Source organism: Mustela lutreola, chromosome 6 (genome assembly GCF_030435805.1).
Source record: "Mustela lutreola isolate mMusLut2 chromosome 6, mMusLut2.pri, whole genome shotgun sequence".
NCBI classification, from domain to species: Eukaryota; Metazoa; Chordata; class Mammalia; order Carnivora; family Mustelidae; genus Mustela; species Mustela lutreola.
Window position 1 is genome coordinate 13,731,728 of NC_081295.1, and position 15,155 is coordinate 13,746,882.

General features: G+C 39.7%; 1 protein-coding gene across 1 annotated transcript in view; it reads left to right on the top strand.

Annotated features, from left to right (window-relative positions):
- The window catches only part of RGS17 (regulator of G protein signaling 17), a 90,605-nt gene that overhangs the window by 63,226 nt on the left and 12,224 nt on the right, over positions 1-15,155 (top strand). Inside the window, exons 3-4 of the mRNA XM_059176728.1 lie at positions 11,453-11,542; positions 13,602-13,836. Coding sequence (XP_059032711.1) covers positions 11,453-11,542; positions 13,602-13,836 — 325 coding nt within the window. The remainder of the gene's footprint in view (positions 1-11,452; positions 11,543-13,601; positions 13,837-15,155) is intronic.

Here is a 15,155-nt window from a genome sequence, read left to right on the forward strand (position 1 = left end):
TGAACATTTCTGTAAACATATACTAAAGTTTTATACTTGAAAATAGCCAAAAATCAGTTGGCGTATAGCATATTATTTGGCACATAGTAGGTGCTTAACCAATGCTATGGTGTTAAATGGATGACTGAATTTGGGTTTTCTATTTGAGTCCACTTTATAAAAATTCATGTCACAAAAATTATTTTTTAAAAAAATAACAGGCATATTCTCTCGGGTCTTTGTATAATGTTGTCGCACGTGATGCTAGTAGACACCAGATTTCTTCTTATGTGCCTTCTTCCTTCATCGTCCCGTGTGTGTGTGTGTGTGTGTGTGTGTGTGTGTGTGTGTGTTGGCAGGAACAGTAGTATACTGGTAGCACTAGCAGTGCTTAGTAGTAGAGAGGGACAAGTGTTCTGGGAGAGAGGCCTAGAATCCAGTGTTACTGGGATAGAAGAAGGACCACATAGAAGGCTGAAGAGATAGGCAGTGCAGGCACTAAAATGCCTTTAGTGCCCAATTAAGGAGTTAGGGCTTCACACTGCTTTGGATATAAGAAGGGTTTGAAGATTATTATATAAGGAGGAGACAGAGCCCATTGTATGTTTAAGTCTACCCTTGTGGAGCCAGTGGAAAGTATGTGAGAGGACAAGGCAAAAAACAAGGCAAGTATCAGGAGATTCTGGAACAGCCTTGCTGAGAGATGTCGGGGGCCCCAAACAGAACAATGGTGAGAGCAGACATTCCTGATTCAAGAGCCGCTGGGTGTGCAGGCAAGAATTCGCAGTAGATGAGAAGCAGGATACCTCCTCGTCGCTTGCTCCCATGGCCAGGTTGATGGTGACCCCATCAAATGAGAGGACACGGCAACGGGAGGCTGTTTAGGGCTGGACAGGTTGTGAGCTGGACTTGCTCTGTTTAAGGTTAGCTGTGGAATGACCTGTGAACGAAGGACCGACACCTCAGGAAATTCCAACTTGAGAGAGAAAGCCGTGCAAGTGCCTTACACATGGAAAGCAGAGGAGACAGTCTGGGAGGTAACGCAAAACACGCTCCTGGCCTGGCACAAGCCATGAGAGGAGCTTCACGAAGAAGGGAATGACTGATGTCCCCATACCCAGTACACCAGGGAGGTCCACCATGATAAGAACATCTTGTAAAAACATCTTGTCACGTGGCCAGCTGAAGGCTTCTCACTGAGCTCTGTGAGAATCAAGCTTCTCTTTCAAGTGCACAAGGAGGAGTGCCTGGGTTGGTGCAGTCAACTGAGCGTCACCCAACTCTTGGTTTCGGCTCAGGTCATGATCTCAGCGTCGTGAGATCGAGCCCTACATTGGGCTCCACGCTTAGTGCACAGTCTGGTCGGGATCCTGTCTCTCCCTCTCCTTCTACCCCACCCCCCAAGTAAATAAACAAGTCTTAAATAAAGTGCACAAGAAAGAAGAATTTAGAGAAAAAAGCAACCCACAGAGAAAATAAGTGCACCTCTCCTCAAAGCTGTGAGGCACCCTGATCTTGGGTGAAGGTCCAATTTGAGGAAATCTGGGGTTATCTTCTTGATTTAATCAAAGCAAAATTATTCAATTTCTAAAACATTAAGAAATTCAGCCCTTTAAATTCTAGGCCAAATTTATTAACTCTCTGGACAATATTTAAGAACTTCCCTTCCATCCTCCCCAAATCAATAATGATATCAGGCATATGGTTATGACATTTTTGCTACCCCTACCCTATATTCAAAATGTAGTAGTTGTTACATCGGATTGAAATAGTATTAACTTTTAACTTTTTTCTTCTCATTAAAACTTTGCATTATTTCTTTTAGGACTGGCTTACTTTTTCAAGGTCAAGGTGCAATAGACGTATTGAAATATGCCTGCTATTTCAGGATATCACTCGGGTAGTACTTGTTCCTTATCAGATACAACAATGAAATCCAGTTCTTTCAAATATGAAATTTATTATGATATTATTAAGTGTGATAAGTCTGCTTCCTTGGGTTGTAGAAATATTATAATTTCCAATTTTAAAAAGATAAAATTTGTATCTTTGTTTCAGATGCCAATATACCACGTATCAGCCTACATCTGGGAGCATGGATTCCTAAGTAGAAAGCAAATTCCTGCTCTTGCTACTTTTTTCTGTGAAGCAACATAGATAATTTAAAAATACAGGATCATTTTAATCAACTCATTCCGAGTAATAGCAGAACAATAAATAATTCCATGTGTTTTATTCTAAACAGATCTCATTTTGCCATATTTAAAGACTATATACAAATTCTAACACATCTTCCTCATCTAAATAACCTACTCAAAAGAGACAGCATGGAGTAGGCAAGAAACAAACAGCGACTCTGGAATTAGGCCTGAATGAGTCCTTGCTCCATGACCTTCAACTATGAGACATTCGGCAAGTGACTCAATCTTTCTGAGCCTCAGGTTTGCCATCTGTAAGACGTAATTAATAATATACATAAGTCAGTGAGTTTAGGTTTCAGTACATCCTAGAGGTCCTGAATAATCCTTTCTTGATAAATATTACTTCTGCCCCACAACCCCCCACAAGGCTCAGGCTGAAAGGAAACTACCAGATTTTGTAGGATTTGAGCACTGTAGGCTTCCATGTTGTCAGTGAATGCTGCAGAACCCATTCCTACATTCTCTGTCTCTGGCCCTCTCTCCCCAGCTGTCCCGTTCATCAGCACGGGGACAACTCAGCATTCCTGGAGCACGGACCACACCGCCACAGGATTCCCAGAGGGCTGTACATTCATTCTCTTCTGGGGCTCAATTTCTCCACAAATCCGGATTATTTCTTTCATCCTAATTGTTCTCAGGGGTGCTTCCTGCTTCATCCCATACATATTCACGCAGCCAGGAACTAGAATGTATAGATACGGTGGGAAGAATAAGTGACCCTACCAACTTTCAGATGTCTTTCTGAGTATCAACTGCTTGAGCTCCAATGTAACTGATGCATTTAAAGACTTAGATGACTACTTGCCATTTTAATAACAGTGTCTACTAACTAAATAGAAGTCCATTTGGACTTTTCACATCCTAGATATTTGCTTTCCCACAAAAGCATCAACTAACTTAATTATGGCTTACAGGAAAAATTACAGTGGGTTGAAGGAAGAGCTTAAAATAGGATTTCAGTCAACCTGAGAACTGAAATAGGAGAGTCTGATGATTGGTGTATATTATATAAAGTACATCTAAATATTCAATCTTGTACTTAACTTTAAGGGCGGGGGTGCGGAAGAAACCTTGTTTATGCCAAATAAAAAACTTTGGTTATTGAACTAAAAATAAGCTTTACATAATGGATCCAAATTTTAACTATGTAATAACTTGTCAGCAGTTGGCCTTCTAAATCAAATTAAATGTGTCGATGAACTAAAATACATGACTTGAAGTTTGAAATAAAACTGTTATACCAATGGAAAAAGGGAATCTTTGAAACTCATCTTTTCCAACAGAAGCATGTGTAGAGAGAAATTGGTAGCAAAGAGAGGATGAATAGATAGAGACATTAGTCCTCAGTTTCCGTGCATCAGAAGACGAAACGATTGCTTACATATAACCCAAACTGAAATGAAAATCTTTTGGAAAATCTATTCTCGAAATGGCTCTTTTATTTTATTTTATTTTTTTCCCCATCTGTGGGATGCTTTTATTCAAAAATCATTCTTTTCTTTTGGGGTGTGCCATGACATAATGGAAAAAGCATAACTTCTGATAAAATCGTGCCTCCTCCATTTATTATAAGATACTGGACAAGCTTTTCTCATCTGTAAAGTGTCTCATTGTGAGAATCATGAAGATACTGTTAATATATATTGCAACACAAAGCCTGGGACCTAGTAAGCATTCAGTGTCTCTAAATCATTGCGGAAATGGAACCAAAGAGTTGAGAATTTGTTCTCTATTCGTTATTATTATTATTATTATTTTATTACCATTTTTAAATTTCTTTTCAGCGTAACAGTATTCATAGTTTTTGCACCACACCCAGTGCTCCATACAATCCGTGCCCTCTCTAATACCCACCACCTGGTTCCCCCAACCTCCCACCCCCCGCCCTTTCAAAACCCTCAGACTGTTTTTCAGAGTCCACAGTCTCTCATGGTTCACTTCCCCTTCCAATTTCCCTCAACTCCCTTCTCCTCTCCATCTCCCTATGTCCTCCATGCTATTTGTTATGCTCCACAAATAAGTGAAACCATATGGTAATTGACTCTCTCTGCTTGACTTATTTCACTCAGCATCATCTCTTCCAGTCCCGTCCATGTTGCTACAGAAGTTGGGTATTCGTCCTTTCTGATGGAGGCATCATACTCCATAGTGTATATGGACCACATCTTCCTTATCCATTCGTCCGTTGAAGGGCATCTTGGTTCTTTCCACAGTTTGGCGACCGTGGCCATTGCTGCTATAAACATTGGGGTACAGACGGCCCTTCTTTTCACTACTTTTAAAGAATTCTCAATTAAAAAAAATTTTTTTCTTGTCTGTTACTAGATAGAAACCTTGTCAAATTAATCTGTTTTAAGAACGTATGACTTATGGGGTGCCTGGGTGGCTCAATCAGTTAAGCATCTGCCTTCGGCTCAGGTCATGATCCCAGGGTCCTGGGATTGAGCCCATCCTTGGGCTCCCTGCTTGGGAGCCTGCTTCTCCCTCTCCCCCTGACTACTGCTACCCCTGCTTGCGTCCTCTCTGTCTTTGCCAAATAAATAAATAAAATCTTTAAAAAAAAAAAAAAAAAAGGAGAAGGGACACCAGGGTGGCTCAGTGGGTTAAGCCTCTGTCCTCGGCTCAGGTCATGGCCTCAGGTCTCAGGGTCCTGGGATGGAGCCGGGCTTCAGGGGCTCTTCTCGGCAGGGAGCCTGCTTCCCCCGCCTCCCTCTGCCTGCCTCTCTGCCTACTTGTGATGTCTCTCTCTCTCTGTCAAATAAATAAATAAAATCTTTTAAAAAAAGAAAGAAAAAAGAGAATAATGTATGACTTAAGTTCCATATTATCCCAGCAAGAGACATCAGAGTTTCAAACAACTTATTAGAAAGGATAACTGAAATGTTAATAGGATAATGCTTGTCTTTTTTTTAAAGATTAAATATTCCTAAGTGAAATGACTTAGAGCTGGGGACTCTCAGAACATTCTCTCAATACCAAAAAGGAAAAATGGGTGCAATTATGTGCACCTCCCAAGATTAAAAGTATCCCCTTCAAGTTTATTTCACTCACAGAAAAACTGAATGACTCTTCTCCAAATCCTTAGAAAGACATAATTATCAAACCTCCACACACATAAGAATAGATATTTTTCCAAAAAGGGTAATTACTCCAAGAAACTTTTTCAGTTTTCTTTTATTCAGTTGATTAAAAAGGATATTTATAAAGGCAACACAGCCATCTAGTGGGCAGATTTTTAACAGCGGATTACTTTACTTTGGAGAGGTTTTAAGTTGATGAAATAAAAACTTGGGCCAAATAAAATACTTGTTTTACGACACATGATTTTATTTCTCACATGTCATACGATTATTACACATGATTATCAGGAGCAGGGGAAATATTATTAGGGACTTTTTTTTTTTTTTTTTTTTAGACAAGCACCGTATAACATTTCCAGACACAAATTTTTAGCCACCATTCCCATCCCCACATATACTATTCAAAACCAAGCCATTTTACCAAAATGTATACATAAAACTGATGATGTTGAAGTCAAAAGCTTGACTATAACTGATTTGTTTATGTGAGAAATCATGGATGGCATATGGTTACTGTCCCCACCTCTGGTGTCTCTTCTCTTCTGTGTGTCACCGTTTCTACGCAAAGCATCAGTGCTCTTCTCCCCTCTGCCCTCCCTTCTCAACGTTACTCTGCTGATGGGAGCAAGCTGTCTTGCCCAGGAGGCTTTGGGCGGTAGGAGCACCTGATCCGCAGTCATGAGTGGTATCTCTTCTTTTCTTCCTCTTTTAGGCTTTGCAGTCAAAACCATCTGTAACAGCTATTTCCTAGTCATCTCAAATTCCAGGGAATTGAGAAATTGTTTCTTGCCAGTATCTACCCTATATTCAGCTCCCGTAGCCTCATAGCCATGAGACAATGCCGAGAGAAAAGATATTTGCGTTCTGGTTTGTATTACAACTGGTTTGTCCTAAGAGGTTTCCCTCTTCCCAACATTGAAGAGCAATCAATCTTTGTAAATAACTAAAAAGGTTAAACAAAAAATAATTCTTTTATATAAAGAGAAGTGGCATTGAGTAGTGCAGATGAACATGAGACCAGAAGTCAGAAGATGTGAGTTCAAGGCCAGCCCTGATATGGCTTAGTTGTGGAAACGGTGTACAGCCACCTCAGGGACTGTTTCCTCTGAAATAAAATGGAAATGATGAATAACAAATCCCCTGCTTACCTTACAGGACTGTTGTGAGAAAGAAGTAGTAAGGTAATGTATGAGGAAGGGTTTTACAATAATGGCAGAGTGTAAGGCTTTATTTCTTCAAGATGAAATTAAAAGGTCTTTGGTAAATTTGGAATTGTCATTTCAATGTGCAACTAATTTGCTCTTACATTTAATTAAGCATGTGTAATAATTTACCTATTTGTCTCAAGTGTTTAGTCTTGCAACCTTGTGTAGTGGGTCTTAACATTATTCCCAGCAAGAGTGGAGGAAAATAAAGCAGTGAAAGGGAAGTCATCTTAAAGCAGGTGTATTCGACGTTTGGAGAGCACCTCATTGTCTTCTTGACCCGTTACATAAGCACACCTCACTTCCTATTCTAATTTATCACTCCCACCCGGAAACATCTGATTTACCCATTTTGACCTACATTTATATCATGCCTGTTTACTACTCCAAGCCTCTTCTTACATGTGACTTTCCCCCCTCTGCTTGGAATTCCCTTTGTCCTGGTCTCATCTGAAACACTTGCTCTGGTTGTTCAGCTCAATTTCGTCATTACCTCCTCTGCAAAGCCCCTCTCAATTCCCTCCTGCAAAAGTGTAGACACTGTAACTACCTGAGAAGCACCGTATGCACACCACTGTTTTACCCCTCATTTGCAGTGCCGTGTGATGCTTATTTACCTGTCAGAGCTTTTCAGTTTTGTAAGCTTTGTCGTATTCATCTTGACTTTCCAACCCAGGCAACATCGCATGGGCCAGGTGTCTCATACATATTTATAAATTGCTGTTGACTCCTAAATAAAGCTGTAATATTATTTTACCATGGTATTTTTACTGGGGGAAGAAATGAAACATTTAAAGAATAATATACCAATTTTTTTCAGAGCCTGAAGGATGTTGATTCCATTTTTGCACCGGAAAATTTGAGGTAGAAGCTGTTAGACAAAAAAAAAAAAAAAAAGAAAGAAAGAAAAGAAAAAGAAAAAGAAAAGAAATGAAACACTGATATACTGTGAGAATTTTAAAATATTGAATAATATTTGTCTTTACCAATCACAGTGGATCTTTCTTGAGCCTTGATGTCACAGTAAATTGAATTCAAGGATCATACTGATTCTTTAGCGGAGATTTTGGGTAAATTTATGTGGTTTTGTGACCGGCCTCCATTCTAGAGTTACCATGGCTACTGCAAAGTTTTCATCTTATTTGCAACCATTTCTAGGGCTCTTCCTAAAAACCAGCTATTTTTCCTACAAAAGTAGACTGTCTTCCAAAATAGGCCCGCACACATCCACAAAGATGAATCCGTAGGTAAGCTCTGTAACGGGCAGCAGGTAATATTTTCCCCACCCCACTCGCCCAGCTGCCCTGTAAGCAAACAAAAAATTCACCCCCACACAAAGAAGGCGTATTTCCTTATTTTCTGTATTTTCAAATGTATTTCTCCCTTTTCAAAGTCACCATTCTAGAAAATTTCTAATGGGATTTTAAATACTTATGTTAGTAGACTTATCCTAGATTATTGGCACTGTCTTCTGTAAAATACTCAAGCTTTGATCAAGACTCCCACAGTGAGCCTTGTACCTGCGTTCTGTTCTCTTTATGGCTTCAGTTGCTTAAAAAGCAGAAATGTTAATAATGTTATAAACATGGTAAAAGTAAAAAAGCAAAACAACAACAACAACAACAAAAATGTCTCTACATGACCCCTTGCGACTGTTAAGTTTGATTTACTTTTAGAGTTTTTCTCAAGCACATGAACTATGTATATGTTGATTTAGAGCAAATATTTCCTGTTGTTTATTACCTTAAAAAACAAACAAACAAACAAACTCCTGTGTATTACTGAGAGCAAGACCAGGTGAAACTGGAGACAGACCTTAGTCATTCCTAAAACATAGATGGCAAGCAGTTTTATACCAATTCCTTTATCATTTCTTCCATTTCTCTTCTTCATAAAGTGGAGTTATTAGCAGTTCTTGATAATTGAAACTTTGAAACCAATTTTTTTTTTTCCAGAATGGTAGTTAAAGGAAAGTTAATCAAAAGGACACCTGACAATTGGTGAAGTCAATTTCTTTCTACAGGGCAGTATTGAATCCAATATTAGATCAAGAAATGGAGTAAACACTGAACATTAAGCAGTTATTGAATATCTATTATGAGCAGTTTTAGTACAAATGTGTGTCCATATTTTGCCATCTGTAGAAATGGAAGATATAAACAGAGCCCAGTATTTCTTGATGATCACTCTAATATGGTGGCATTTGGGATGTTTGTAAATATCACAGAAACAGATACAGGAGCCAGAATTCATGTTCAGAAACTTGTGAATCATGCATGTGGATTCCAGATTTGTTACTCTACATCAAGGACACAATGGAGAACAATTTTTTTTCCTTAAGATATTGCATAAAGTGAAATATAGCTGCGTTTGTGTGCACACTCTGTGGGACACTGTGGAAATGTAACAGAAATAAATTCTCAAGGGGTTTATTATTTAATCAGTAAAAACAAGCTCATTGTCTGGCCTTTTTATGGTCCCTTACTATGTGTGTGCACACATACACACACGAACTCTGTAAAGCATGGCAGAATGAGTATTAATTTCCTATTTAAATAGGAAAAGTCTTTCCAGAATTTACAAAAATTTTGTGTATTTTATAGATTTGGCATCATGAACTTCTCTCAGGAAATCTCACAGGATGTTGTCAATATGTGCTCTTACCTCCTCCCACACACTTTCCCGTAATTACTGGAAAGATACCAAATTCCAGAGAAGCACTGCTACTCAAAGAAGGTCATGGGCCTCCTCTTAAACACATCCCTGACCCAAGTGTGTTGCTACATGGAGGGCTGAGGGTTCTAGACTACCTCCGACTACAGCTGTATTCACAGTATCGTCACACAGAGACGTAAACAACGGTGCAGCCCTCTCTGGATCCACCTCACTGTTTTCCTCATGACCGCCTCACCCTGAAGGCTGTGAGGGTTCTAATCCTGGAGCTGCCGGCTGTCTGCAGAGCACCGGTCAGTTTGCTGGGTGTTTAACACTCAGCTCTGCTTCCCGGAATCCTTTGAGCCACACCACTTCTGCAGGTCCCATCGAGTTCCCTTTTCTCCGGGCAGTTCACTTTCCCAAGGAGATTTTCCTGTCTGATCTCAGGTGCAGGTGGGCTGCTCTTCCTTAGATGCTTCCAGCATTCTCTCTATCCTCACCCTTGCCCAGGAGAATCAAAGAATGAATCGATGTTTGGATGCCTGGATGGCTCAGTCGCTTAACGAGTCCGACTCTCGATTTTGGCTCAGGTCATGATCTCATGACTCTCGATTTTGGCTCAGGTCATGATCTCATGACTGAGCTCGGTGTTGGGCTCTCACTCTGTGCAGAGCCTGCCTGAGGATTCTCTTCCTCTGCTACTCCCCCAACTCATTCCTTCTCTCTCTCTCTAATCTTAAAAAAAAAAAAAAAAAAATAATGAATGAGCCAATGTCTCCGCTTTTCAGATTAAGAACAATAGCTTGTTGTAATCCTTGTCCGGCTAATCCCCTTCCTTCTCCACAACCTTTCCTAGTGTCCCTTTTCTAAATTCACACAGTCTATTGCCTTGACGCCTTTCAGAGAGCATGGTTTTTAATGGATACTCAATAAAGATTACAGATTTGTGTGACAGAACTGGATTCACATTCCAACCATACAACATATTTAGTATGTGATGTTGGGCCAAACTGCTAGAAGCTCTGTGGCTCACTTTGCTCATCTATAAAATGGGGATAACAAAATTAGAGAGAAAAGGGGCACATAATAGGCACTAGGAAATAATGGCTCCATTTCCCCTTGTTGAATAAATGAACATCTGACAAACGAAACACATGTTGTCTGGACTTTTGCTCTCTGACAGGCTCCCATGAAGCTTCTTGACTTCTAGACAGAGGGGTCAGTTTGCTAATTCAGTCGCTTGACTTTGCAAGGCTGCTGAGTCCTCCCAACCACCCTGCTTCTTTTTTTTTGTTTAAGATTTTATTTATTTATTTGACAGACAGAGATCACAAGTAGGCAGAGAGGCAGGTGGGGGCAGGGGTGGGGTGGGAAGCAGGCTCCCCACTGAGCAGAGACAAATGTGGGGCTCCATCCCAGGACCTTGGGATCATGACCTGAGCCGAAGGCAGAGGCTTTAACCCACTGAGCCACCCAGGCGCCCCAACCACCCTGCTTCTTAGTATCACCCATGACCTCCCTCGTTACATCTTGTTTATACCTAGAGCCTTGAGTGTTTCACTCTGTGGTGCTGCTGAGGGCCAGTTTCTCTGAATCAGACAATTCTTGTTGTGGAGCCCATGGGATTAGTCTAGCTGTTGTAGTCCTGCAGAACTTTACATCCTAGAGACAGACGCGCCTCTGATCCAGTGCTTCTACCCAGACCCTCACAGTGGCCGGCCTGTCTCTTCCAAGACATTGAAGACAGACTAAATGGGAGGAAAGGGCAAGGACAAGGTCAAATATAAATCTAGTAGTTCAGACTTGAGTGGATGGAGGAGCGATGGTTTCAGGGACAGGAACACCTAGGATGTAGAAAATGATGTGAATTTAGCGAATTTTGTTTCAGATTCTGAAACATGTTACCTTTTTAGCTATCAGTGGGAGAAAATAAATGGAAAGCAAACTGTGAATAGAACTACCCAAAATTCAAGATGACATTACTCCAAGGAGCAATATAATGTGCATATCAAATATTAAAGCACATAATCATGTGAAGTATCTTGGGAGATTTTAAGTAATTCAGATTATCTAAGGACCAAGTCAGAATGTATAACAGGTTCCATTTTGGAGATTATTTACTTCATTATTTCATTAAGTAACTATTTTCCTTTCTTGAGTGAACATCGGCTTCCCCATCCTTTTTAAATGGTTGTCACTCTTCGTGTACTTTATATATTCTCACATAGTTGAGAATAAAATTCTCCTGTGAAATAGTTTCCTGCATGCAATTTTTTTTCTTTTATTTAAATCGTTTTCCCTAGACAAAATAAAATGTTGTACTGCCTTACAGCCTCACCGTGAGGAATGAAGAAAGAGGGGAAAGTGCGGGAAGACCCACGCATACCACAAAAATGGAGAGCATCCAGGTCTTAGAGGAATGGTAAGTGTGCTTCCCCTCATAACTGCATCTGGCACTTGTGCACCACTTACATCTACGCAGTGCTGGGGCATTAGCCCTTGTGTCCTGGTGCTCCTCAGAATGGTTTTGTGAAATGAAAGCCTTCTCGGTCCGGGAGATCTTATTTTGTGACGGCAACTGCTTTTCATCAATTTTTTTATTAGCTATGTTAAGCTATCAGCTAAAACACTGCCTGAGTTTCTCTCTCTCTTTCAAAAAGTAATGACTGTTAAGATGAATTAGCCCCTGATTGCCCTGATTCTTCTCTTTCCGTGAATATTTTCTCTAAGCTTTTCTCTTCCTCAGGGAAGAGTCTGAAACACACAGAAAAAGATATGGAATTGCCTCAGTCAGTCAGAAAGGGCACCCAGAACAGATTCTGCCCAGGTATTTTCTCCAAAATGAGAATCAAGTTTTCATTGCAGTATCTACAGAATGAAATTAAAATACAAGTCGATTGGTTGTATGATGATAGCTGCTTTCTTTTTCTGCTTCCCATGAGAAGGTTTTAATGTTGGTGCCTCATTGTAATTTTTCCATCTTTAAACTTTTTTAAGTGAAAGAGGAAGTTCAGACATTGTGGATCAGTGACAAATCTATTTAATATACGTGGTCAAAAAAATAAGAAAAAATAAAATATAAGTACTTCTTCGACCAAACGTATTTTGGGTCAGAAAATTTTTTTTCTTTTCCTTTTAAAAAAAAAAAAAATCCAGTTAACATACAGTATGATGTTAGTTTTAGGTGTAAATGCAGTGATTCAACGCTTCCATACAACACCCCGTGCTCATCACAACAATCACATTCCTTAATCCCCATCATTTATTTCTCCCATCCCCCCACCACCTCCCTCTGGTAACCATCGGTTTGTTGTCCATAGTTAAGAGTCTTTCTTGCTTTGCTCCCCCCTTTTTTTCCCGCTTTGTTCATTTGTTTTGTTTTTTAAATTCCCTATATAAGTAAAATCATATCGTGTTTCTTTCTCAGACTTACTTCACTTACGTAATACACTCTAATTCCATCCACCTCATTGCTGAGTAATATTCCGTTGTATATATACACCATGTCTTCGTTACCCGTTCATCAAGTGATGGATTCTTGTGTTTTTTTCCATAATTTGGCTATTGTAGATAATGCTGCTGTAAATATTGGGCTGCATGTACCCCTTGAATTAGTGCTCTTGTATTCTTTGGGTAAATACCTATGGTGCCATTGCTGGATCGTAGGGTAGTCCCCTTTTAATTGTTGGAGGAGGTTGAAAAATTCTTAAAGAAAGCGATGGATAGGAAAGCAAGATCGGGATCAATTTAACCATAAGAATCTCTAAGCTTCTCTTTCCATTTCTTTGAAGTATAACCAAAGGGAGTAACAACTGGTGGTTTCTGCATGAATATAGTCACTGAAAACTTAAATAGAAGTATCTAGAAAGTCCTCAGTGTCATTATAAAGGCCCTGAGACTTTTAGCTCTAATAATTCCATTCATGGGCAATACTCCATTCATAATACTTTAGTGGATTAATACTAGAACTTAGGAAAACATGCGACAAGTGCATACAATTTAGAACCAGTGACAAATGAAAAAGTACCTATCAGAGAGGAAAAGAGAAGCAGTACCTTATGGCTTTAAAGTTAAAATATACATCAAAAAATATAAATACTTAGATTAAAAGACGCAACAAAAAATTCAATTTGCCATTCAAATTAATGCATAGGGTGTCTGTCAATTTGCAATATATTGTTAAGTTTGAACATTTCCAGGCTTCATTATGAATTATGACGACCGTGAAAAATAGTGTGTATAACCCTTTGCTGTTTGAATGCTTTGCTCCCTAACACACATTTGTGACTAAGCGAATTTTTTTTAATACCCAGAAATAAGTAGCCCAGTCCTTGCAGATACTTGACAGATCAGAGGAAAAATAATTGCTAGTGACCACTAGATGGCAGCAAAGGGACAGCAATTTCTGTCTTTTCTCCCCTCTGCCGACCACTATTCTTGGATCAGTTGCCTTTGATGATGGCCCAATTCTGTCTTTGCAGCCAAAACCCCACTTCGGAGGAAGTCTTGTCCTGGTCTCAAAATTTTGACAAGATGATGAAGGCCCCAGCAGGAAGAAACCTTTTCAGAGAGTTTCTCCGAACAGAATACAGTGAAGAGAACCTACTTTTCTGGCTTGCCTGTGAAGACTTAAAGAAAGAGCAGAATAAAAAAGTAATCGAAGAAAAGGCCAGAATGATCTATGAAGATTACATTTCTATACTATCACCAAAAGAGGTAAAAATCTGGAAAATATTTATGGGCTTCCTAAGACCAAGGATGAACCCAAAGGGACCTCTGTCCACGTTGGGTAATGCATGGGGTGTGGACAGTCTAGAAGGCTTCCCTGGGGAGATAATTTCGATTTTACTCTGAGAACCTACCTGAACATACGTTGGAAGGCTAGGTTTCCCCACTGTGCTTTGATCATTTATCTCTCTCTGAACCATGGGGCTGGCTACTTGCTTTTCAGAACTAACATTGCAAAGCCTCTTAAATACAGTTTGCTTAATACAGTGACTTACGCTAAAGAGGAAAAGAAGAATTTACTGTGGGGCAGTTTTTCTCTAAGTGTGGTCCCCAGATCTCCTGTCTAAGGATCACCAGGAGCATTTGTTTGAAAAGCAAATTCTAGAGGCCTATCCAGGACTTCTGAATCTGAATTTTTGGAAATAGAGCCCAGGAATCTAGACTTTTAACAAGCTTTCCATGTACACACTAGTTTGAAAACCTCTAATAGGAGCTTAAAAAAAAAAAAACGCTACTATGTTTATTGATGTTCATAGTAGAATTTTTTATAAGATTAAAGAATGTGGGCCTTTATGACCCATTAATATTCTTAGGAGAGAGATGGGTAATAGCAATTCTTTTATTTATTTCGGTTATCCTGTTACTGAAAGTGCAAGCTTTTTTTTTTTTTTTTTTTGCCATGGCTGAAACATGCCTAATTAATAAGGAACATTTCAAGGAAACAAATTAACACTTTTCCATCAACTTTTTAAAAAATAATTTGATCCTGAGTAATGCTCCAGCTGCCAGAGTGAAAAGGACTTGATGAGGGAGGAATTAGTAGGGTAGCCAGGCCTCTGCAGTGCTGAGAGACAGAGTCCCACTTCACACCACCCTCTTTTTGTCTTTCCTGTCTCTGTGCACTGAAATGTCCTGACCTGGCTCCTTCGGCTCCACACTCCTCTCTTGTGTGCCCATCTACAGTATTCCCTAGAAATTCCCTAGAAATATTCTCTGCTTATTGGGGCTTCCTCCAGTCCGGGATGTGGCCCCAAACTGTCCTACACCCCTCACCTTGAAATCTATAAAACGAATCCACGTCTATGTTTGGAAGGCTATATAAACTATTTCACTTCTAATAAGGTGTACCTGAGTAAGTTTTAAAAATTTGTTAGTTAAGTTATAATTGCCATTGGTATTCCAGAGGACCCCAAGAGTATTGTCTCCACAAGATGAGAGACCTGGAATTGGATATACAAAGATTGTTGTATTTTTTTATTTCCCTCATTAATGTAGAGAAAGTATTCCTGGAAACAAGGTGCGCAGAA